Source organism: Solanum stenotomum, chromosome 2, assembly GCF_019186545.1.
Source record: "Solanum stenotomum isolate F172 chromosome 2, ASM1918654v1, whole genome shotgun sequence".
NCBI lineage: Eukaryota > Viridiplantae > Streptophyta > Magnoliopsida > Solanales > Solanaceae > Solanum > Solanum stenotomum.
Window position 1 is genome coordinate 70,532,809 of NC_064283.1, and position 23,973 is coordinate 70,556,781.

The 23,973-nt window shown below is 32.3% G+C and overlaps 2 protein-coding genes across 5 annotated transcripts; both read right to left on the minus strand.

Moving 5' to 3' along the window:
• Positions 1-1,553: 1,553 nt before the first annotated feature.
• On the minus strand, positions 1,554-5,855 carry LOC125857176 (myosin-binding protein 2). Of its 4 annotated transcripts, none has more exons than XM_049536857.1 (4): positions 4,561-5,855; positions 3,856-4,035; positions 2,343-3,735; positions 1,554-2,248 (listed from the first exon to the last, which is right to left on the minus strand). In XM_049536857.1, the coding sequence occupies exons 1-3, from the start codon at positions 5,615-5,617 to the stop codon at positions 2,384-2,386; spliced, it is 2,589 nt and encodes an 862-aa protein (XP_049392814.1). In that variant the 5' UTR covers positions 5,618-5,855; the 3' UTR covers positions 1,554-2,248; positions 2,343-2,383. The 4 variants fall into 4 exon arrangements, with proteins under 4 accessions (XP_049392814.1, XP_049392815.1, XP_049392812.1 ...); XM_049536858.1 differs by having other exon boundaries at positions 3,856-4,029; positions 4,561-5,854; XM_049536855.1 differs by having other exon boundaries at positions 2,343-3,744; positions 4,561-5,854.
• Positions 5,856-12,349: 6,494 nt separating this feature from the next.
• On the minus strand, positions 12,350-18,918 carry LOC125857186 (putative clathrin assembly protein At2g01600). Its single transcript, XM_049536870.1, has 15 exons — positions 18,720-18,918; positions 18,441-18,510; positions 18,027-18,124; positions 17,360-17,498; positions 17,135-17,262; positions 15,482-15,574; positions 15,304-15,354; positions 14,897-14,962; positions 14,729-14,794; positions 14,464-14,544; positions 14,297-14,377; positions 13,905-14,093; positions 13,717-13,792; positions 13,503-13,621; positions 12,350-13,018 (listed from the first exon to the last, which is right to left on the minus strand). The coding sequence occupies exons 1-15, from the start codon at positions 18,807-18,809 to the stop codon at positions 12,674-12,676; spliced, it is 1,692 nt and encodes a 563-aa protein (XP_049392827.1). The 5' UTR covers positions 18,810-18,918; the 3' UTR covers positions 12,350-12,673.
• Positions 18,919-23,973: the final 5,055 nt, after the last annotated feature.

Genomic DNA, 23,973 nt, shown 5'->3' on the forward strand with positions numbered 1-23,973 from the left:
TTCTTTTAAAAAAACTTCAATAGTTACTTCATTAAAATAATTGGTAAGCTCTAAAAGTTACTAACTAATAATAACACAAAAAACTTCTAAGAAATGGTTTAATAATATTTGTATCTTATTTGTTGACATATCGCAAAATAAGGATCATTTTTATTTTTTATGAGAGATATCGTTAGACTCTCCCACTAAATATCCTAGATTGATCTCATTCAAATCCTCTATATAACTACTTTTCTCATTTTTTAATACAAAAAAATTACAATCTTTTCTAATTTTCTCAAAACTCATGATGCTATATTTTGTATTTTTTTTTAGGGAAAAAGGACAAATATACCCTGAACTATCGTAAATGGTATGCAGATATCCTCCGTCATACTTTTGGAACATTGGTTCCCATGCCGTTCAAAAGTTAGAGCATATATACCCTTTATACTAATAGACATATATGTGTCATAATCTTATCCACCGACCCGACATTTATTAAATATCGGATACGGATAAGATTGCGCCACGTGTCCCTATTTAGTCTTCCGTTAGAGTGAAGGGCATATATGCTCTAGTTTTTAGACGGCAGGGACACCAATGTCCCAAAGTATGACGGAGGGTATCTGCATACCATTTACTTTCGGGAATATTTGTCCTTTTTCCCTTTTTTCTAATATACTAATTAAGTAATATTATTCATATGGTCCTCCCAATCTGCCTAACTAAGGGACTAGACCACAATAAGATATATATTTTACACCAACTTTCTCTTTATGATATAATATTAAGTAATTTTTAATAAAGATATATATAGAGGAAGGTGAGCTGAAAACCAGCATGACACTAGTCATGATCATTATGTCTCATTAACCTTCACCTTTAGTGTGTCTTAAACTATCATTAAAATATGTTAATAATGATTAGGTACTTAGCTTGCATATGCATATACACAAACTTTACCTTTGTGATCATGTTTTAATTCCACCTTCTTAGCTGTTATAGCCCTTTTTTGTTTCTCTAATTATACATCAATTCTTTTAGTAACAAAGGTTGTATCTCTCAAGTCTTGAACCAATCAAGAAAGGTCATGGGCGGAGCCATCTTAGGTGGAGAGAAAATTATGTGATGTACACAGGTTAAATGTTAGGTATTATAAATGTATATTTAGTTTTTCACGCCCTTAACACAACTGAATTGAAAAGAAAATTTACACACTTTGCGCCAAATCTCTGACTCGTGAGAACGGCCTACGAAAATAAAATGGTTCATCTAGAACCAATCATTCATAATATTAGATATATCATTTTTGTCTTTATAGTCTTTGTATGGTTTTTCTTGCATTGTCCTTTCCAATGGTTTTAAAAGAGAAATTTTAAATGTTGAATAAGTTATTCTCACGCAACCTACCAAAGTTCTGTTTTTGCTTAAACCAAAACAATATGTTGAAAAGAAATATTTGGTTTTCCTTCTCTCTTAACTACTATTCAATTGTATAGTTGTGAATATCCATATTTTTTAAATCATTTTTACAATAAAGAAAATAATGAAAGTTGGCTGTCAAATAAATGAAAGAAAGAAACAAAACAAAATTAACATACTCACTCATTATGTACTCTTACAAAGACAAATGTAGTGTACAACTAGACAACTTTGAAAAATACTTAACAAATCTCATATGATAAAATGATGAAAAAGAAATGAGAGATTAGGCAAAAAAGAAGTTACTTTCCCCTTCATGCCTTAAAACCCTTTTAAAATGATAATGGGAGGAAAAAAAAGGACAAGAAAATTGTTGCTACTCCTAATTTGTCTACAATAAACAAAGACAAATTTCTTGGCACTGGAATCTTTGTTGGACCCTCTCCAGCTTTGCAAAGCTAGTGCTTTGTCCTTTTCACAACATACAAAAGCTAGATCAGTGCTGGTGGTAGATAGCAGGTACCTGATTGTAATAAAGACGCACGTAAGCTGACTCGAACACCACGAACTTTTTTTTTAAAGATAGAATGGCTTCACCCTAATTGGACTACACACACATTCATCATTCCCCCTCTTTTGCCCTCAAAAGTTGGAGAATTGACACCAACTCATACAAAAAAAATTGGTTCAACTTTGACAAATGATCATTGAAGCTTGAGAACAAAAACTTAGACCAGACCATTTCCAAGGCCTGATCTCTCTGTCAAGTGATTTTCCAAGCAGAGTTTTATCAGCGATTGCATAGATTTCGAGTGCATCGTTGAGTTTCTATTATGATCATGGTCTGAAATTGAGAAAAAGAAGATGAAAGAAGTTAGACAATGTGATAGACTTACAAGAACATAAGACATTGTTGAGATAAAGAGAGCAAAAATTACCTATTTATCTTCTTTGGCGCGACAAGTGAGTTAGCACTTGACTATAATATGAGACCATTACTTGAGCTCCTTACACGAAGATCAACGTTCTTTAGATCACGAAGATGCTGTAAGATTTCATGAAGAAGATCCATCCCTTTATCGCCTTTCTTCAATGAGCTAATGCAGTTCTTTAGGAACTCCCTATCTGCCTCGAGAGCTTGTAGCCTTTCATGTAGAAGATCCAACTCCTCTTCTACATCTAGCTTCTTGTTTTCCTCATCAATACCATTGGAATGGAAGCCATTTTCATGTCCATTGATCATAACATCTCCGTTTTCATCACTCATTGCATCAAAAAGTGGAAGAAGTCCCTTTCCCTTTGCATTGATGTTTAGTTTCCCATTCATTTCACTCAAAAAACCATTGGCATGTTCATTTATCTCTCCATCTAAACGAGAAATTTCCTCTGTATGATCTCCATTCTCTCTATATGAATCGTCCATTGGTCTAACATCCTCAAATTCTTTTGCATCTTCATCATCCATAGATATAAGCTTTTCTTCCAACATCTTTAGCTGTTCAAGAATGGACATCCTCTCTTCCTCGAAATCAACAAACGATTCTTCCAATTCTAGAAAAGCATCAACTTGAACTTTATGATCATGATCATCACATTCTTGATGACAATAAAAGTTGACATCCTCTTTTGGTTCTTGATTCAAATCAATAGACAACTCCTCACTGTCCTCACCGTTGCTACAAGAGGCAGATGAAAACAATCCGCTTCTTGCAACACTTCCATCTTTGCTTCTCTTCAACATCCTCATCGCCTTTTCTTTTGCTTCATATTCCGATAACCTTTTTCTATATACTTCCAATTCTTTCTCTAACTCTTGCTTTTCCTTCTCCCTCTTTACCATAAGCTCATTCAAGAGCTGCAACGCTTCTTGATCATACTCCGATTGTTCTTCCATCATTCTCTGATATTGCAATGCTTCCATCTGCATTGCTGATTTTTCTTCTTGAAGCTTATTTATCATAGCCATTGTTTGATTAGCAGCCACAGCAGAAGCACTCCTCTCTTCTTCTAACTCTGTATACAACGCGTGTAGAGCCTTTCTCTCAGCTTTTAACGCTGATTTCAGATGTTCGATTGATGAAACTGCATCTCCACCTTCTAACTCACTAACCACACTCCCATCCAAAGACTCAGTTCCGAAATCTTTCTTCTCAAGGAGTAGTAACTTCTTATGCAACTGATAGAAGCTATCGATAGAAGTTGGCGTCTCTGGAACTTTTTCTTCTTCAATCTCATCCAATTTTGAAGATATCGATGATTCGTTGTTCATCACATGATCATCATCAAACTCGAGTGATAACAATTTCAATTCTACTAATTTGTCTTGATCTTCTTTAAGACCTAACATGATACAACAAAATAAATAAATGAATACATAACAGCACAACCATAGGAAACACTCTTAAAGCTTTTCTTTCGTCGCGCTAAAGAAAAGATTTGCTTTAACCTTACCATGATGATCAATATCATGGAAATGAGCAGAACTTGTGAAATGTTCTTCATGTGTACAACAATTAAGAGATACTTCACATGGAATTTCATCTGATAAATCCATATCAGGAATTTCATTTCCAATTGACACTTCTGCCTCAATTTCATCAATTTGTAGTATTTCGGAAACCTCTTCTGATACTACAAAAGTAAAGCAAAAACAATCAACAACAACATACTCAGTGTAATCCCACAAAGTGAGGTCTACGGAAGGTACATCAGAGGTAGAGAGGCTATTTCTAGTAGACCCTCCACTCAAGAAAAAAAAACAGTCCAGAAACATCAGATAGAAACATAACAGAAACTAAAACAAAAGAATACGACAATCGAGGCACAAGGAATCAGCAGATAGTAACAGTTAGGAAACCTCTTCTGAAACTACAAAAGTAAAGCAAAAAACAATCAACAACAATAACAACATACTCAGTAAGTGTAATCCCACAAAGTGAGGCTTAAGGACGATAGAGTGTACGCAGACCTTACTCGTACCTCAAAGTTAGAGAGGCTATTTTCCACTAAACCCTCCACTCAAGAAAAAACAGTCCAGAAAGAAGTAACCGAAGTACAAGAAACAACAGATAGTAACAGAACAAGAATTACAATGAATCAACAGATAGTAACAGAAATCGAAGGACAAGAAACTACTAGAGTATTATGAATATGTACCTGGTGTAACATCTGAATCATTTACTTCCCTTACACTTTCAACCTCAATTTGAACATTATCAGCCTCAATTTGAACATTATCTCTAGCAGATTCTTGGTGAAATTGAGTATTAACATCAAATTGTTCATCAAACTCCTTTACTGAATGACATTCTTCAACACAAAAACTAAAACCATTTTCATCTTCTTCCATCTCCATGGAATCAAGAACTGCAAACTTATCTTCCTCTTCAATCTTGTTAATCTCAACAACCAATTCATCTTCTCCTTGATCATTCTTTTCGCAATTTTCGTCGGTTTCATGGTTTTTACAATGATCTTCCTCAGTTGTTGAATCAATCAATTCAACAGGAACCAACTTATGACCACTACACTCAACAAAAAACTCCAAATGCTGAGAAGAAAACTCAAAAGATGAATCCTCAATTACACAAACTTGAACACCTTGATCTTTCATTACTTTTTCAAGAACTATATCATCAAGATCAGTTTTTTCTTCATCAAAATCTGATCTTTCTTTAACCAAATCATCATTAGTTGACTCAATAACCAAATTCCCTTTTTGGGTATCTCCCAAATCATCAAAACAAGGCTTAATCAAATCACAACTTTCATTTGAAAATTTCCTCTCCAACTTCACATCACAACAAGAAGAACAACAACTATTCAACAATTCAAATCTTGAATCCTCCATAAAGCCACGATCATCATCGTGGCGTGATGACAAGCAATCCTCACACATATCTTGTGATTCAACCAATTTCTGATGATTTAAACAGAACCCCAGTTTAGATATCTCTATAGCATGAGCTTCACAAAGAAGATCTTTGCAAAAAGCTTTAGTCTTTTCATGTTCAAACAAATGATCAATTCTTGAACACAATGGACATGGTGGCTTTAGGCCAAAATAGTCAGCAAATTTAATGATCATATAAGAAAAAAAAGAGTTAAGGAGAAGTAAACTTATAAGAGTCCATTCCAAGATTGCATAGATAAGGATCATTGTGATCTTGTTGGTATTTTTGTGTAACATGGTTGCAAATTTGTTAGCAGCCATTCTTTTTGATGATCCAAAATGAAAAAATACAAAAAAATAACACAAACTTAATATACACAAAGTGAGAGATAATTGAAGAATCAGTGGGAAGATAATGTTGAGTGAAGGTAGGGAAAAGAGGGAAAATAGTTTAAAGTAGACAAATGAAGAAAAATATTTTTTTATTTTGGATTGAATAGTAAGAAAAGGAAGCTAAAGGAGACCTGAATCTGTCAAAGTAAGGGAGCCAGGGTATTACAACTTGTTTAATGGTTGTTACATGTAGTATATTGATAAATATCATGTTTGTGTTGATGATTATTTAAATTTTAGTATGTCGTATCGTTTAAATTTATTAGGCATTGATAGGGTTGGGCATTCGATATTCAGTTAGGGATTATCAAATTTTGGATTCAATAATTTTATAATTGGTAGTTAAAAGTAGATATCAAATAACAAAATTTTGAATTTGGTTTGGTGTGGTATTTAATAATACCGTATTGAAGTTGTAGCTGATTATATTATAAAGTTAATACTCTTTTTTCAATCATTTTTTTATGTGGAGGCACGATATAATAAGTAAGAAGACATCAAGAAAAACTAATTGATACAATTAAAAGACATGTATTTAGGTTATTTGTGTCTATTCTTTAACTTTCTTCTTTGGATTTGTACTAATGAGTAATAGATATGTTGATTCATGATATTCATCAAGTAAATAATTTCGTATTCGAAAAATACCAAATGGTACTAATGTCTCATAAGAAACTCAAACCTGAATTCCATAATTCTAAAATTTTACTCCCGAATACCATATCGAATACCCAATTACCAAATTTTTTGACTCCATTCAATAATTTGATTTTCGGTATTTTATGTCCAGCTAGATATTGATGAGAAGTCTAATTTTATGTAATGATTGATTTGGTGTGATCACGACGTTATCTTAATATATTTTTTAAATTTTGTTTTAATAATTTTATTTTGAACGATATAATATCCAAATAATGTATTTATTAAAATAATACAATACAATATAATACATTATGAAGCAATAAGTAATAACAATCCAATTTTTATTTTTTCTTAAGCAAATTTATACCACTAGACCCTGGTCTAGTGGCTTTTTATTAATAATAAACATAAAAACTCTCAATATGAATAAGTACAAGCAAGAGAGGGCTAGGTCTTACTCTACCAATCCTAATGAGGTATCTAACCAATTAGAATAAGGTTAATTATATATATTATATTATATTGAATTTTGGCTTCACCACTATTGTCAAAGGTAAATCTAGGGGTTCAATCTAAAAGCGGAATCAAAATTTAAATTTTATAAATTCTAAATTTAAGAATAACAGCTATAACTGATTATAATTGTATTCTAAAATCTGATAAATAAAAATTATTAAATTTGATCGAAATCATAATCAGGCAATAACTCCCTCGTGATTCAATCAACTTCCTTAGTAGGAAAAAAAATTCAACATATAATAATAATAAGTTTGAATTTCTTGATTTTTCATATAAAATTTTTATATGTTGAATTTTTTTAATGAAGAAAATCTAGTTTAGCCGCTAGAGTCTATAGAAAAGAATTATATTCCTATAAAGATATGATGGAAAAAACAAACAAAAATAAATAAATCGATCAAAGAAAAGCATCTTTAAGTTTAATAAATAATTGTATACATTCAACAGCTAACATTTGCTGGATTCTTCTTTTCGTACCAATTCATTTATTTAATTTAATTAGCTTATACTAGTAATTATTACATCTTCATCTTATTAGTTTTGGTCTTCATTTTTTTAAAAAAGAAGAAAGAACTTTACTCTTGAAAAGAAACATTTCATATTCATGTACTAGAAATTTAAGAAATTGTTGTATAAAGTACAAACAACAAATAATAATAACATGTGAAATTTCATTTAATGGGGTTTTGAAAAGAGTAGATTGTATATAAATCTTATCAAGAAAGACAGTTTTCAATAGATCTTTGGCTCAAATGCATTAAATTCGAGTACAAAGAAATTATCGTATGGATATGATAGAAATAGTCTATCACAAACATATTAATTGATCTAACAATTTAAATTCGTGACTTATAAATCACACAAGATAATTATAGCGTTACTTCAAACTACCCTCCCATAATTATTTTTTTTCAAATATATTTCAATAACTAAAGATAAGGCAAAAATTATTATTCTCGAATATCTCATAAATTTTGAGTATTCGCAAAGAGGTCATGAAAATATCAAATATTGTCTTTCTCAATTAAATCTCGAATATTCATAACTCTTGGATATTCACAAAGAGATTGCGATGACATCAAATACTGTCTTTATCAAAGAAATCTCAAATATTCCACAAATTCATGAAATATTCATAGACATCAAATAAATCTCAAGAAGATCTACATTATTCTAGTTCGAGAAATACGCTATGTCCTCGAATCGCGAATAAATCTTAAGAGAGAAGAACAAATTGTACTCATATTATTTTATCAATAATATTCTTGTTTTTTCAAAAAAAAAAATTTAAGAAAAGTCAAAAGTATTGTTATGAGTTGTTTGTTTACTCTTCTTTTTTTTTTGTTTATTTTTTTTCTAAAAAATAAATTGTATTTTCTTTGAGAAAGTATAGGCTTTGGATCCAAAAACATGTAAATGGGCCCACCCATCAATTTTGGACCACCAACAAAAGGTAGGTTTGGGGCCCATCAGATGCTGGATTTCATCATATAGATCTGTCTGTCACACTGCCACGCTCTTTTACTTTTTTTTTACATACTAAAGCTTTATTTGGACATTGCTATTTAAATTTACGTTTAGATATGTGATATGAAATTATGATTTGAAAGTAGATTGATTCGATACTAAAGTTTTGTTTAGATATGTAATATTGTATTTTTCTTTTTCATAAAAATGAAAACTCATCAAAAATTTCGTATTTCTTATATAGTCTTACCAACTGAACATATTGTAGTTTATATCAGATATCAGAATATTCTAAAGTGTCGTGTTGTATTTAACATATTTTATTGTTTCCTTTTATAATAAATATTTCTGATTATAAATTTTCATATACACATAATTTCATGAAGATCCTCTTGTCAATAATAGCAGTAACTAATTATTCTTTAATATATATTTTTCACGTGATAGGAACAATTTCTTATATTTTCATATACACATAATTTCATGATTTTTTTTTACAAATATATTAATGAATCAAATTGTACATTTTTAAAAAATGAATTCACAATTTAGAAATTTAGATCATATTTTTTTAAGAATTTAGGATTGAAATTATGATGTCAAATCACATATTTAAATACTGATTTGAAATAAATCAAATCATGATTTTACATTGCATATCCACTAGCTTAACCTGCTTAATTTGAATTTATTTTATAAGTTTGTGTGTGCCTATATAATTTGGAAGAATTATAAATATCCAGAGTGTTTGAAATTAAGGTTTAATAAAAATATCTGAAGTTAGATTAGTTGAAGTTCATGAAAAAAAAATTATACTTTAGTTATATGTGTCTAAATTTCAATCATATAAAATTTCAAATATTTTGCTTCAAATTTGATTTTATATACCAATTTCAAATACTACGTGTGTAGTTATTTTAAGCGAATAAATTTACAATTTTTTTAATATGATGAGTTAGATGACTTCAAATCTGGTATTTGTGTACTTTGGTGCTCAATAATCAAATAAATACTATGTGCTAATTGTAGCTTACTAAGACGTTTTTTTGCGATTATTAATTCAAACATTAATACTATTTTTTTGTTTTGACATTTTGATCATTAAATTTGANAAATTTACAATTTTTTTTAATATGATGAGTTAGATGACTTCAAATCTAGTATTTGTGTACTTTGGTGCTCAATAATCAAATAAATACTATGTGCTAATTGTAGTTTACTAAGACGTTTTTTTGCGATTATTAATTCAAACATTAATACTATTTTTTTGTTTTGACATTTTGATCATTAAATTTGACTAACAATATTGTTGATATGTGAATGTAGGTAAGCCCTACCTCAATGTCCTTGATTCAATGAATGGAATTTGAATAAAACTAAATAGTATGAACGATAAAATTTATCTGTATTAGATGTTTATATTCCATGAATAAAGAAAAGATATTTATTTTTATATACATACACATAGTATATTATTTGATTTGATTATTACTTTTATATGATTGATTTATATTGAAGGTTAATTAGAATTTTATGGCTATCTCACTATCAATTATGCTAACTTAAGAATATGGGATGTTTCATTCTTCTCAACATAGCATTAAAAAAGATTCTTTTTTTTTTTGTTTGTACAAAATAATGTTGTGTATGGGAGAACTTAAATCATACTATATAATTATAATTGTAGATTTATTTGAATTAAGTACTTTCAATGTTGAAATAGATTTATATATAAAAGTTTGTCAAATTTGTAAAAAATGATAGGTATAAATCCAAATTTTAAAGAAATGACAAAAAACAATTTCAAAAAATTTAAATCTCGAATTTATTTATGATCGTCTCATTCTACTAAGTACTTCTTCTCCTTTATTACGAAGGGATGGGTTTGAGTAATTCAGTAATTGATAAATGAAAATAGATATTAAATATCAGACTTTCAAAGTTTGGTCCAATAAATTCAATTTCGGCTAACATTAATACCTATTTTTGCGGCTCAAACCCATGATCTATAGGATATATGTGGACAACTTTATCGTTTGATTCTGATAGAAGAATTGTTAATACTCTAATGGCCATTTAATTCAACCATATTTATGTTTTGGCCCACACCACTTTCAATAATCTTCAATTTCAAGCCATTAGTCTTTTAATTATTTGGTAGACAATTTCAAAATTAGCAAACAATAAAGCAGTCTAATTACTTTTTAGTTTCTACGCTCCATCCATTGAATAGAAGACCCAAATGATAATATATTTCACATTCTTTCATATTCGTATATGAAATTCACTGATCTAACTAATTCAAATTCACATTACATAAAATTCATAAAGAGATCGATATTAAAAATTTCGCTAGGAATTTTATTCATCCTACTTGACCTCTCAAGTGGTACTTTGCTTATTTCACGTAGCTATCAAGATATCTCCTTCAAAAGTTGCTAAGACATAGATTTATTGAATATTATTAACTACAAAAGTAAAATCCAAATAATTCTCAAATCAAAATTGTCAGTATGAAGAACAATTATTATTTTTTTGGATAAAGGGATATTTTGTATATTGTTAAACATTAGACGGTACATTATCACTCTTAGTACTAGTGGTTACAGATAGATTATCAAAATAAGCTAACTGTTATACTACTTTACTATATAGTTCTTCATTTTGATCTGTCTTAAGTTGATCTATTTCAGCATCTGGAGGAGTACTAGTAGGATAAATTGTTGATCGGTCATTGTTAGCTTGGAACCTAATCTGAACAAAACGTTTGCTACTTTGTTTGCTTGTCCATAGTTATGGCGGACCACCGAATTCCCCAACTTCTAAAGATCATGTATTATTCCATTATTTTATTTTGATTAATGAATGCAATTAATACATGAATAATTATAGTCATACTTGGGGACCCTACATACTTATTGCAATTAATTATGGAAAACACAATCCAGGTTCTTGGTTATAAAGTTGAAACATTAAGCAAAGATAGATTAAAATAAAATCTTAATAATATTATGTGTGAAAAATTAATGTGAACATTATTGCATTAGAGAAAGTTTTAGACCTTCAACTAGGGGACCCCCCAAGGTTAGTATAATTTCTTTTCTATGTAAGGTGGAGGGGTCAACATTCTTGAAATTTATTGATTGCTCAAAGAGGGATAAGTAAGTAAAGATGGTTCACCTATATATCCAAATTAATGTTTGATTATCATGTTTTAATTTATTTTTTTTGACCACCTCCACATGAAATATAAAGAATTTTTAAGGAAGGGTGGTTCATTTTTATATGAGTTATTAGTGGTAAAAACACATTTTTATGAGTTTTATATCCTAACTATCAAATGTTCCATTTTTTATATTTTAATTATCATCATCTGTGTATGAAAATATACCTCGAAGTTGATAAGATAAATTATCAGTTATTCTCTTTTTGTACCTATCTATTCGACTTGGTATGTTTTAATACATAGATGGTGATAGTTTAGATAGGCAAAAGAAACGACTAATAGTTGTGGTGTGAAATTTATAGGAAGTGACAGTTCATGTGGAATAAATACTCACTCCTTTTAAAAAGCATTTTGGTCTCCTTTGATGAAATCAAAAACTTGACTTGCAGATTTCTTTTGCTTTTTCAGCAACTGTAGGGAGTGGAACAAGAACCATTCTCATCTTCACATATTGATACCAAATAATGTACACATAAAACCTAGACGTGTCCTTTAACTTGACTTCAACTAACATTTATATCCTTCAACTTTGAACGTGCACAAACAAACACTTAAACTTGTATAAAATTGAACAAGTAGACAAACACATCTATAGAGCGTTTATGTCTATTTGTACATACCCAAAGTTGGAGTTCATAAATGCAAACTAAAACCAAGTTAAAAGGATACATGTATTATTGTACTATATAACTTCTCTACTAAATACTATCTTCCCTTTCTTTGTTATTGCTAATTAGGTACTTATGATAGCAATGGAACAATATAGGTTGATATATACTAAAAAAATGCACAAAGAGGGCAAGGTATCTATTAAGTCCATAACATAGAGGGAGTGATTTCAATCAACTGAAAAAAAAGGTTGAATCTCCATTATAACCATCTTTACATCTTAAAAGCAAACATATAGACTGCTTTCGAAAACTATATCACGTGAATGATTTACACAACCGCAGATTCACTAACAAAATCGACTATGCCAAGTCTGCTACAACTCATGTATGTGCAACTTTTGAATATAGCAACCCAGTGCTCCGCGAAAGGATTGATTGTTTGTGGGAAAGCAACATGATTGACAGGCGATACACTTAACTGCCAAGACTTTGATATGTCGTGTGGATGCACAACTTCTATTATATCAGGCCGGTACTCCCAAAAGGATTGGTTGTTTGTGGATGAGCAACATGATTGGCAGGAAATGCACTGAACCCTGCATCACCAAAAGGATTGTGGGGATTCATCATTGGATTTTGGGGTTGTGGATAGGCAGGTTCGAATGGTCCAAAAGGATTCATTTGATGTTGAGGCACCGCAGCCATTTGCACTGACGGAGGGGGAGGCATGGTGGTAGACATGGCAAATGGATCAGCAACTTCAAATGGATTAGGGGCTGGTGCTCCATATACTGGTCGTTGAGATGCTCTATATGCTCCTTCATCATACAAACTATTCAGTGTGAGGGAGTCCAATCCACCAGCCTGTTAGAAAGATACCGAAACAAATGTCAAAGAAGATATTTACTTGATTTCACAAAGCAGATAAAAAGATAAGGAACTGTAATCAGTATTAAGCATCAGAACCCCCCCTATGTTAACTAACTTCAATGCTTTACATGTTTCCCTCAGTTCCGTTTGCAAATGAACATGCAAAGAGAAGCCACTTAGAGAAGTTTATCAAAAATGGTTTCAAAGAGTTCTCCCCAATTATGATCAACATTGCATTACAAAATCCAACCAAGTAAAATACAGTTGAGATTAGCACTCTGCAATATCCCTTTTTTCAATCAAGAATTTGCGGAGAAAAAGATAAATTTGACAGCAACCACAACAAATGGGATGAAGAGAGTTTAAACATGAAGGTACACTACTACATAGACCTGGCAGTCTGACACCAAGGACCAGATTCAGTACCCTTGCAGTTAAAAAAAGCACAACCTTTAAGAATTGAAGTTCAAGGGCTTACCAATTGTCTCTCCTGAGCTGCAGATAAGTCGCTGCTGGGAGTAGTGACCAGGGCAAGCTCCCATCCAGTAGGATCAAAATCTTTTGGCTGAGCAGGATTTGAGTCAAATGGTGTTGTCCCTGCAAGAAGTAATAATAGTTCATTTAAAATAAACCAACACCCAATTTTCTCAAGAAGTGTTCTACATATTAGTAGGTGAAATTAGATAATTTACCAGATGGAACTATCGCTAAAGCCAAAGCATTGCTGTCCTCAATTGCTGATGCATAACCAGTTGGTGCATTTAGCCCCTGAAACAACAAAAATACTAGTAACAGTAGGAACAAAAAGAGATATCCCAAAACAGTATCCATCAAATTCCAGATAAACAATAAATAACTCAATAAGACTAGCTGAGGTCACCAGTAAATCATCAGATTCCAAGCTGCTTGGGGGTGGAGGCATTGGCGGGGAAGGAGCCTCGGTGGTTGAAACAACAGCATCATCTAAAGGTAGAGGAGGTGGGGTTTCGTTGGCTGAATCTTGAGCATCTTCAGAAGCTGAAGGTTCATCCTCTTGTTTATACGTAAGCATAAGCCTCTCCGGATAATCCTAGTTATAGTTAATAATGTTAGTATTCAACAGTGATATTAGACAATAGACATGTATATTGCTACACTATAACCAGCTTTATACACTTTATCAAGATATAGAAAGGAAAACATAGATCAGCACTAAACAAAAGAAAAACAGAAGTTGGCATATAATTTGTTTGGAGAACATATGCATGTTTATGAAATAAAAGAATGTAGTACCAGAGTTTCTATTGGCACAGAGACAATCCTGGGTGCTTCTTTTATATACTCTTCCATGGTCACAAGGAAGGACTGAGGAGGCTGAAAACCAGAATAGAGTGTCAAGCTGACAGACCATCAAATTTGAAGACAAATCAATCAATACAGAAGCTTGGTAGTATGATTACCTCTCTCAAAACAGGAAACTGAAAGTTCCTGGCAAGTTCCAATCCTTTGCATACCCCATAAAAGTCAGAGAGGTTCATGGCCTGAAACAAGATGATAAAACTTACAGATAACCACCATAAACCCACGGAAATGTCCCATGGTGATAGACAAGTAGTAAGAAACGAAAGTATAGAGTACAAAATATTTTTTTAAATGGAGAAAAAAAATATTCTACCAAAATAGCGAAGAAACAAAATATTCTATCAAGTTTGTCAGTGTGTTCACCTGTTGGCCAGCTCGTTTGTAGATATCAAGGGCCTTAATAGCTTCATGTCTTGGCATGTCAAAAAACTGAATTAAAATCAGTAGAAAAATAATGTCAAACAGATATGACAGCAACGAGCAATATTTTGATGAGGTCATGTTATAGAAGAGGCTAAAAGTCAAATGCACCTTGTCAATAAGATTAATTATTCCATCATTTATAGCACAATAGATTTTGAAGCTCTCCTTGAGGACCTGGAATGAAAAATGAGTAAATCTTTACACCACTTATTCAACAGTAAAGTCTGCAAATTGATGTCAGCTGTCAGCTTAGGCAATGCAGTCTAGGTAACTGCCCACCAAAAACTTAGATAGAAAAAAAATTCATTTTTCATTTTTTGTCTCTGTTAGGGGATTTGAATCCTGGTCTCCGTGGTTTTCACCCACTTCATCAACTATTAGGTCAAACTCTTGGATACTCAATTTACGAGTATCAACGAACTTTTTTGATAGGTATAAAATATCAATCAATTTAACACAGGTAGCCAGAATATTTAACCAAAAATAAAAGGGTATGCCAAAATAAAAAAACATACCAGAGCAAGGGCATATTGTATCACATAATTTCCAAGTGCTGCTCCCTCAGGCTGTAATATAAGTAAAGACTTTTAGATATTATACCCCAAATAGATGAAATATAGAGCTCTTACAATCTGACTAGGAATGTCATCCAAAAGACATAAAAAGAGAGTTTATCAATCTTCAAAACTTTACCCGACATCCAATTAGACGATACAACAACTGCTGCAAAGCAGGCAACTGCTCCAAAAGTTCATCACTGGGCAACTCCCTAGTTCTGCTGTATCCCTGGTCAAAAGTAAATGACACTTGGAAGTTACATTCATACTGACTAAACGAGCAACAGATTAAAACTCATTAAATCCACCAAACTTAGTGTCTCTAGCAGCAGGTAGACAAGCAGTGTCTGTATTGAAATCAGACAGTTCATTTAGGTCAATGTGACAGAAATTCACTGAAAATGACACTGTGGCGGCAGCTCACCAGCCAAATGTTAATCACTCATAAGAGCTATTAATTGATTCTTAAATATAACTAGTATGAAGATATTTGCAATGCACATGATAGTTCAAATTTCAAGTAATGATATATAGAAGATATTAAATGTATCAAAGACCAAAGACCTAATCAATTACTCCTACGGTTGCAGGAAAATAAATTAAGTCCTGGCTCTTCTCAATGTCCTCTTTTAAATGTTGTACCAAATAGACAATTTCCACGTGACTTTATTGGAAGTGCGAGAGGTTTCCTTTGGAGTTAGTACGACGTAAACCCACTGTTAAGTTGTAAAACATACATACCATAGAAATATCTTCTTTTCTGAAATTAATTTGTATCAAAGGCACCAATAAAGCATCTGAAGTCTCAATAATCACGGTAATTTTGTTATTATAGATAACAATTTTTTTTGTTAATATTTTCTTTTTTATGGTAGGAACTTCAATGTGGGTTATTGTACTTCTATGGTTTTATCTAACAAGTGACTTCAATTTTGCTTTTTCTTTGATTCAACAAATGCAATTTTGCTTCAAATGCAAGATTGTGGTATTCTGAAATGCTTAATCTACTAAACACCCACACTTAAATTCTTGTGTCTGGACTATCATGGCATTCTCTTTTTTCTTTATACAACTTGTTAGGTGAGTACCAAGTCCTTTATCCTTCATTAGCCTTATATGTCATCCCTGGCAGAGCTAGAATACTAGTTAGGGGTTTGGCCGAACCCAGTAGCTTTGATCCAAAAACCGTGTATTTGCCTTAAGAAATCCCATGAAATGTGTACAAATTATTAATTTGGAACCCAGTAAAAGGACTAGAATCTTCAGCCCATAAGACTCAAATCCCGGCTCTGCTTTTGTATGTCATGTCAACACAACATAGACAGCAGTAACACAGGAAGAAAAGTTCCACTTTCCAATGCATCATAACTCTTTTTCTTGTTAATATTCCAAAGCATCATAAGTATCAATAAGTAAGAAAAATTAAGGTGGTTCTATTAATCATCTTTACATAGTAATTAATAATATGCAATATATCTGAGAGAAACTGTGGATCTGCAACTAGGCATGTTAACAGATCCTCAACTTAGTGCAGGAAACAAGGGAAGGGGAGATGTATAAAATAGCTGATAGACAGCCAAAGCACCTTCTCCACAATGTTTCAGGAACTGAAGTCTCCAATGGTGTAGACCACATGATTTATCCAATTCATGGGAAGGAAAAGCATGGAATGAATGAAATGACTTTGCTTCTAGTAGGCTAAATTTATTCAATTTTCTTCACAGAAAAAAAGACAACTTTTTGAACTATGTAGAATAGTTAGCAGAAAGTGCAGCAGTGTTATGCTAACCTTCTCTTGCCCTTGGGCGGGTTTAGGAAGGCGCTCTCCTTCAATATCATACTTCAGAACCCTAAAGCATTCAAGTCGTTCTTCCAGAAAGAGTGCATATGTTCGTACCCAGGCAGAGCAGTCCCAAGCTGGAGGAACGGAAAAGATAGAATCATTCTGGTTGAACTTGATGGAATCTAAAGGTAAATAGAAACTCAAAAGAACATTTATGGTAATTTTACCAACCAATTGGACTTGAATCATCCTTGAAATTGGACATTTGGAGAACGTGTCCTCTCTGTTGGAAATTCAAGAGTTCCTCTCTAAATGTCGGATCACCTTCCCTCAATGTTCTGTGGATTACTATCAACGTCTTCAGCGCTACCTATTTCAGAAAATGCGGAAAGATATTTATATGTAAAACACATCAGTAAGGGAAAGGACTAGTTAAGCAACTTAAGTGTAAAGTACGTCACAAAATAGTAAACCGCAAAGAAGAGGTGATTGTGCTGACAAATTCCAAGACACCACCTAAACTAGAGCCTTCAAAGTTGCAAGTGAAGATCTTTCTGGACTACTTTAATTCACCCAAATCCCTGGTGAAACATATTGATGTACTTTTCCCTATAGCTAACAAGTTATATAGCCATAGGTGTATAGTGCAAGAGGGGGGGGGGGGGGGGGGGGGGGGGGGGGGNGGGGAAGTGGAACATATTGCAATAGTACTAAGAAAAACATAAACTGTTCCATTTTACACTCCAAAATCCAAATAATCGGAGCCACAATCATAAAATATGGTCTCATTAATATCAAAACATCAATAAAAATGCACTCCCATAGATAAATTAAATCCGCGAAAAGGCACTCAAGTACATGATTTTGTCAATTAAACCAACTGTATCACACTCCATACCGTCCAATTATGTGTCTTCGCCAATCGCCTCGCAAGTGCATGTATGCAGTACGCAACATCAGCACGAGGTCGCATCGCTGATGTAAAAACCAAAATTTCTGCAAGAACCAATACCACAATATTACCACCAACATTTCTACTGTAACAACACAAACACAAATCAATAACAATAAAAAAAATACAAACCTAAATGAATATTTACAAGTAAAATCCCTAACAACTAAAGTGATTAACCGAATTCTACAAAACAACTTTTACACCAAAAAGAAAGAAACCCAGGTTAGAAAAACACATGATTTCCTAAAAGCAAGTACCCCAAACACAATATTGAGAAAATATGAGAACCCCAAATCAAAAATTTCTCAGATTTCCCTCCATAGTATTGGATCTGTTAAAGAGTAAAGAAACACTCACTTCTAAGATGTCTGTCTTTTGGTGGGCACTCAACATGATTGGTAGCTTTAACGATCGCCACATCCACATCCTAATCAACAAAATCCACCACCGAAACATCAAAAAATCGAAGTAATTTTCAAGTATAAAGTGCAAGAGTTGCCGGCTTTACTGCCACGATCCAAGATTCAGTCTTGATTGCTCAATTTTACACCAAATAAAGTGCGGAAAAAAACCCAGAAAAGATAATCTGAAATACCCAAATATATAGAAGAGAAAATTTAGGGGAAAAGGGGTGACCTTGAAATCGCTATTAACATGGGCAAGGCCAACAGTTGTATGGTCTTTGAGAGCTCCATAAGCTTTCCTCCAAGTTTGAAGCGTACCCATTTTTTTCTATTGGCTTCTTCTTCTCCTAGAGAATCGGCGATTTCTTCAGACCCTTCTTTCCCCTTGATACTCTCTCTCTCTCTCTCTCTCAAATGGGAGGTTACTATTCTTTTCTTCTGTTACGGTTGGCACTTTGACACTTTGTATTGTGAAAGGGCTCTTTCCAATTTGGCCTTGTCATCATTTCACTTTTTTGCCTTTTGGTCCCATTTTTGTTCTTGGAGTAAATTTGGTCGTTTGGCATAGTAAGTACTTAGTGCCAATAATACGTAAATGTGTGTTTTAACTTGATCTTATTTCATAATTGTATATTGATCTGTTAGGTTCAGTTTTGAGTTTATCAGTTTGACTTATCGATTATCGGTTTGTAGATATGTTAAACAGTTATAGAATCATTAATGTTTATTAATCGTTATCAGTTTGATTATCGGTTTAACTATGACACAAGAAAATCATTGAGAATCACTAGAAACAAGATGACAAACCAAATGAAGCATGCGCGAGAGTAGACAGATTGCATCTTGCTCAAAAAGCAAACATCGTTACATTGTAGAATAACCGAGAATTTGAGACAACCAGAAATAAAATTATGAAGTTGACCTTTAAGTCAAGAATTTTATATGCAAAATGGTATAAATATAGTTATATAATTTACTATCGGTTAATCTGTTTAGAAAAAACCTCAAATTGTAAAGAACTAATAACCCGATAATTAAAAAAATCGTTATTGAAACCGCTAAATGAATAACTCATTATCGATAAACCAATAAAAAAAGTTGGTTCACATTATCAATTTCGATTTGGTTTTGAACAGCCTTACATTATTTCACATTTATACTTTCTATTTTTGGGATATGCACAACTCATAAGTAGACACTTAAACCTGTATAAAATTGAACAAGTAGACACACGAGTCCCCTGTGGCATAATGCACGTAGGACGCAAATTGTCTTGTAGGATATCATGTAGAATATGTGTGTCTATTTGTTCACATTTATGTAGTATAAGTGTCTACTTGTGCACACCCAAAGTTAGAGCCTTGGAGGGCATAAATGTGAGTTAAAGCCAACTGAAAAGGCATATTTATGTATTATGCCTAAGTTATTCGTAATGGTTATTTCATCTCCTATTCTTCGTAAAATTATGTGTAGATTCTCTCATAACCTATACATATACTAGTTATTTCATCTTCTATTTTTCATGTTTGATTGTTGATTTAAGATCAAAGAGGTTTATTATTTTTTGCAAAGAGTGATGAATAGTAGAGTCCGACTAATAATCAAATTCAAATACAAGGGATCTTCAATGTCATTCCACTTTTTTCATATTCAAACGTTTAAGGGGGATAGGGTAAAATTAACTATATTTGTTTGTGCCTTGATTTTTAATACATTTTTTCTTCATTTTAAGTTAATATCTCACTAAGGAATAATAAAATGTTGGATCATCAAATATATATATATATATATATATAAAATTAGATTATCCAACTTATAAAGAAAAATTTGATTAGAGATTAAAATATCTCGAGCTTACAAATAAAATGGTGTTTGATATAAGGCTGAACATAGCTTATATACTTTAATAAAATAGTGATTAGTGTGTATAATATAATGTTGAAAATAGCTCATGTGTTTTATAATAAAAAATAGTGTGTATAATATAATGTTGAAAATGTAAAAGTTAGGAGAAGCACATGAACAAGCTAACAAGAAGAATATAATAAAGTGTAGATTAACAGGTAAGACTCTTAAAATATTTTAATTTACTTTAATGTATCATAGAATAAATTAGGACATGCTTGAAATTATTAAAGTGCATTAATTGTTTTATTATTGCTAAAAAGGGAAGGGCAAATGCAATGAGATTCTAGACAGATCACCTACTTATTTTTTAAAGCTGTTTTTGGAATATTAAATAATTAATACTATTCAATGTCAACAATTTTTTTTACCTTTTTTTTTTGCCAAATAAAGAGTATGATAATTGAATTTGAAGATAGGGTAGGTTATGTCTTCCATCAATATATGTACCTCTCTTTTTAAAATAAAATAATATATATATATATACACTTTCACCTTACTATTTTCTTAGTCTACCTACTATCTAATGTCTTACAAAAATCAATAAACCTTATTGCCCTTGTGATTCTTTTTGTTTTTGAGCTTAATTAAACTTAAAATTCATTTTTTCATGTGATATCGGAGTAAGACCCAACTACATTTTTAATTTACACAATGTTGAGTTCTCGTATTATATTGGCCAATGCTCAAAGTCTCGTTTTAGACATGTGAATGATATTAGCAGTGGCAAAACCAGAATCTTTAATAAGGGGGTTCGAAATCTGAAGATATAAACATACAAAGTAGCCAAAGGGGGTTCGACGTCTACAATATACACCTAAAAAATTATTTTAACCATGTATAAATGATATAATTTTCCGCCGAAGGGGGTTCGGATGAACCCCCTAGCAATAAGGTGGCTCCGCCACTGGATGTTAGAGTCCTGCGTTATATAGAGTGAAATAAGGCAATTAATTTTGTTATATAATTTTGAATCATTGTCACGATTCAAAAATGGACGTGATGACACTCGTCTACTTCCACCAAGACATGTCAGCCTCAATTCAACGAAACAAAAGAAATGTGGAAAGTAAAATCAGAATAACATAAAGACAAAAAACTTAGTCATTTTATTTAACCACCAAAATCTGGTGTCACATGTACAAACCACTAATATATAAATACAAAATTAAAATATAATTGCAAGTCTCAAGATCTCAAGAAGAACAAATCATAAACATAAAGGAAGAAGAGGGTTCGCTGAAATGACAAGCAACTACCTATCAATGTATCCTTAAAAAGCCTCAGATGTAATAAAAAAAAGAGCACACACAGATCCAGACTCAGAACCTACACAAGTGTAGAAGCAAGAAGTGACTACCAACCAACACGGTACTCAACAAGCAACATAAAAATCAGGGGCAAAACTAGCTAGAAAAAGAGTACACCTTTCATCCCAACCGAACCTCCTCAAACTACAACTTGCCTAGAAATCAACTCAAACTAACAATTTCACAATATACGGTTCACATGGCTTAACAATTACAGTCTAATAGTCACAGTTCAACAACCAACAAGTATCAAGGATATCAATCATAAGTGACAAGTAGATCAATCACAAGTATCAAATCATCAAGACACAATAATCAAATACACCGAACATAATTCCAAGATTTACCATGCATATTATCAATCGGAACTCATGTGAATCGCCCATAGTTCATGAACTCGACGGTAATGACCTCAGCATCAATAACACTCACTGGAAATGACCTTGGCATTAACACACTTACCATAAATGGCATCAACATCAATACACTTACCAAAACTGACCTTGACATTAATAACATCTGTCGGAAATGACCTCAACATCAATATATTTGTCGGAAATGACCTCGACATCAATAATCATCACTTGTCTCATCACAGTGTACAAAAATTAATGCAAATAAACAATTTCACACCACAAGAAAGAGACAATAACTCAAACAACTCAAGTCTACAATAGTGCTATCAAAGCATTTCATCAATCAACACCTTAGGATTCACAACAAGGCAATTCACAAAACGTTATGATCAACACATTGTCTTTTCATTAATCCATTTTTTCCCGTTAATGTCAATCAAGTGGAATCAATGAACTCATCACCTCATTCTCCTTACTCCCCAACACACACAATGAAGGGAAATACAAAAATCTACAAGTTTTACAAGGTTTAGAAGATCACTTACCTTAATTTCAATCAAAAGTCAATCCAAGACTTGAGCCTTCCGTTTCCGAACAATGTCCAAAGTCACAGAATCTAATTAAATCAAGTAATCACAATAAAATTTCAGAAATAACAACACTCAATTCATACATTTGGCAAAATAGGTTAAATCAACTCAAAATCCAATTTCAAAAATGAGGTTTGAATCTGAAATTCTTTACTTGAAAACATTACCCAAGACATTTGGAACTCATTGGTGAAAACCATTTTGAATAAAAAATAGATTAGAATCTAGCTCAAAATCGCCATTTTATCAAGTTCTTGGCCAAATTACCATTCCATAAATCATAATTTGAACAAGTAAATTCATTAATAATAATGGGTAAATGAAGATTTTATATTAGAAATGGTTACCCATTTCTTCTTAAAAATCTGGTTCAAATTGCAACACCTAAGCTTTCAAAACTCAAAAATGATGAAATGGGGTTGAAACCCTGCAGATAAAAAATGCTTATCGCAATGACCAAGGCTTCGCGATAGCAATGAGTTAAATGGGTCAACTTATCAAAGCTTGACCATTACAATCACGATTGGAACTCACGCGATCACGATGACTAATTCACCCAGAGCTACGCGATCGCGATACATAACACACAGACCATCGTAATTGCTTGGATTGGCTCGCGATGAACAAATTACACTGCACTAGAATCACACAAGGTATAAAATGTTTCCGAAATAACTCTCAAGATTCATTCAAAATTTTGTACACACAAATCATATGTGCAAATTGACTATACTCGACATTACCGACACAATGGAACCATCGAAAAATGAATCCTAGTTCTACTTGACCCGAGTCCGTATAAGTCACAAGAAACTAATCATAACACCTAAAAAGGATAAATAATTGCGACATCTAAAATTCAACCAAGACCTCCTCTAGACCTAAAATCATCCCTCGAATCCAATGAAACTCTCAAAATTCTAATCCGAGCATTTTGTAACACCCCGCTACTAGAAAGACTTAGAATTAGAAAGAAATCATTTTTGGAAATAATCAAATTTGGAAAGTTTGACAAAATTAAGTTAAGTATGAGTTTTGGGTCAACTTCAAACGACCATAACTCCTAGCTCAGGATGATTTAAGTGTGCTTCAAGATACCTTAGGAAAGATCTTTGAATTATCTTTCCAACTCCGCCGAGTTTGCGCGATTTAGAGTTCGTATAAGGGAGATATGCACATTTGAAGTTGGGCTGTCTAGATAAGGAAAGTCAAAACCGAATTTTAGAAGGGTACTTTGATCTTTTCACTACCCTATTAATTAATTTCGTTTTTGGTAATTAAGTTGGGGTCTAAACTGATTTGGTTCAATTTACGCTTCATAAAAA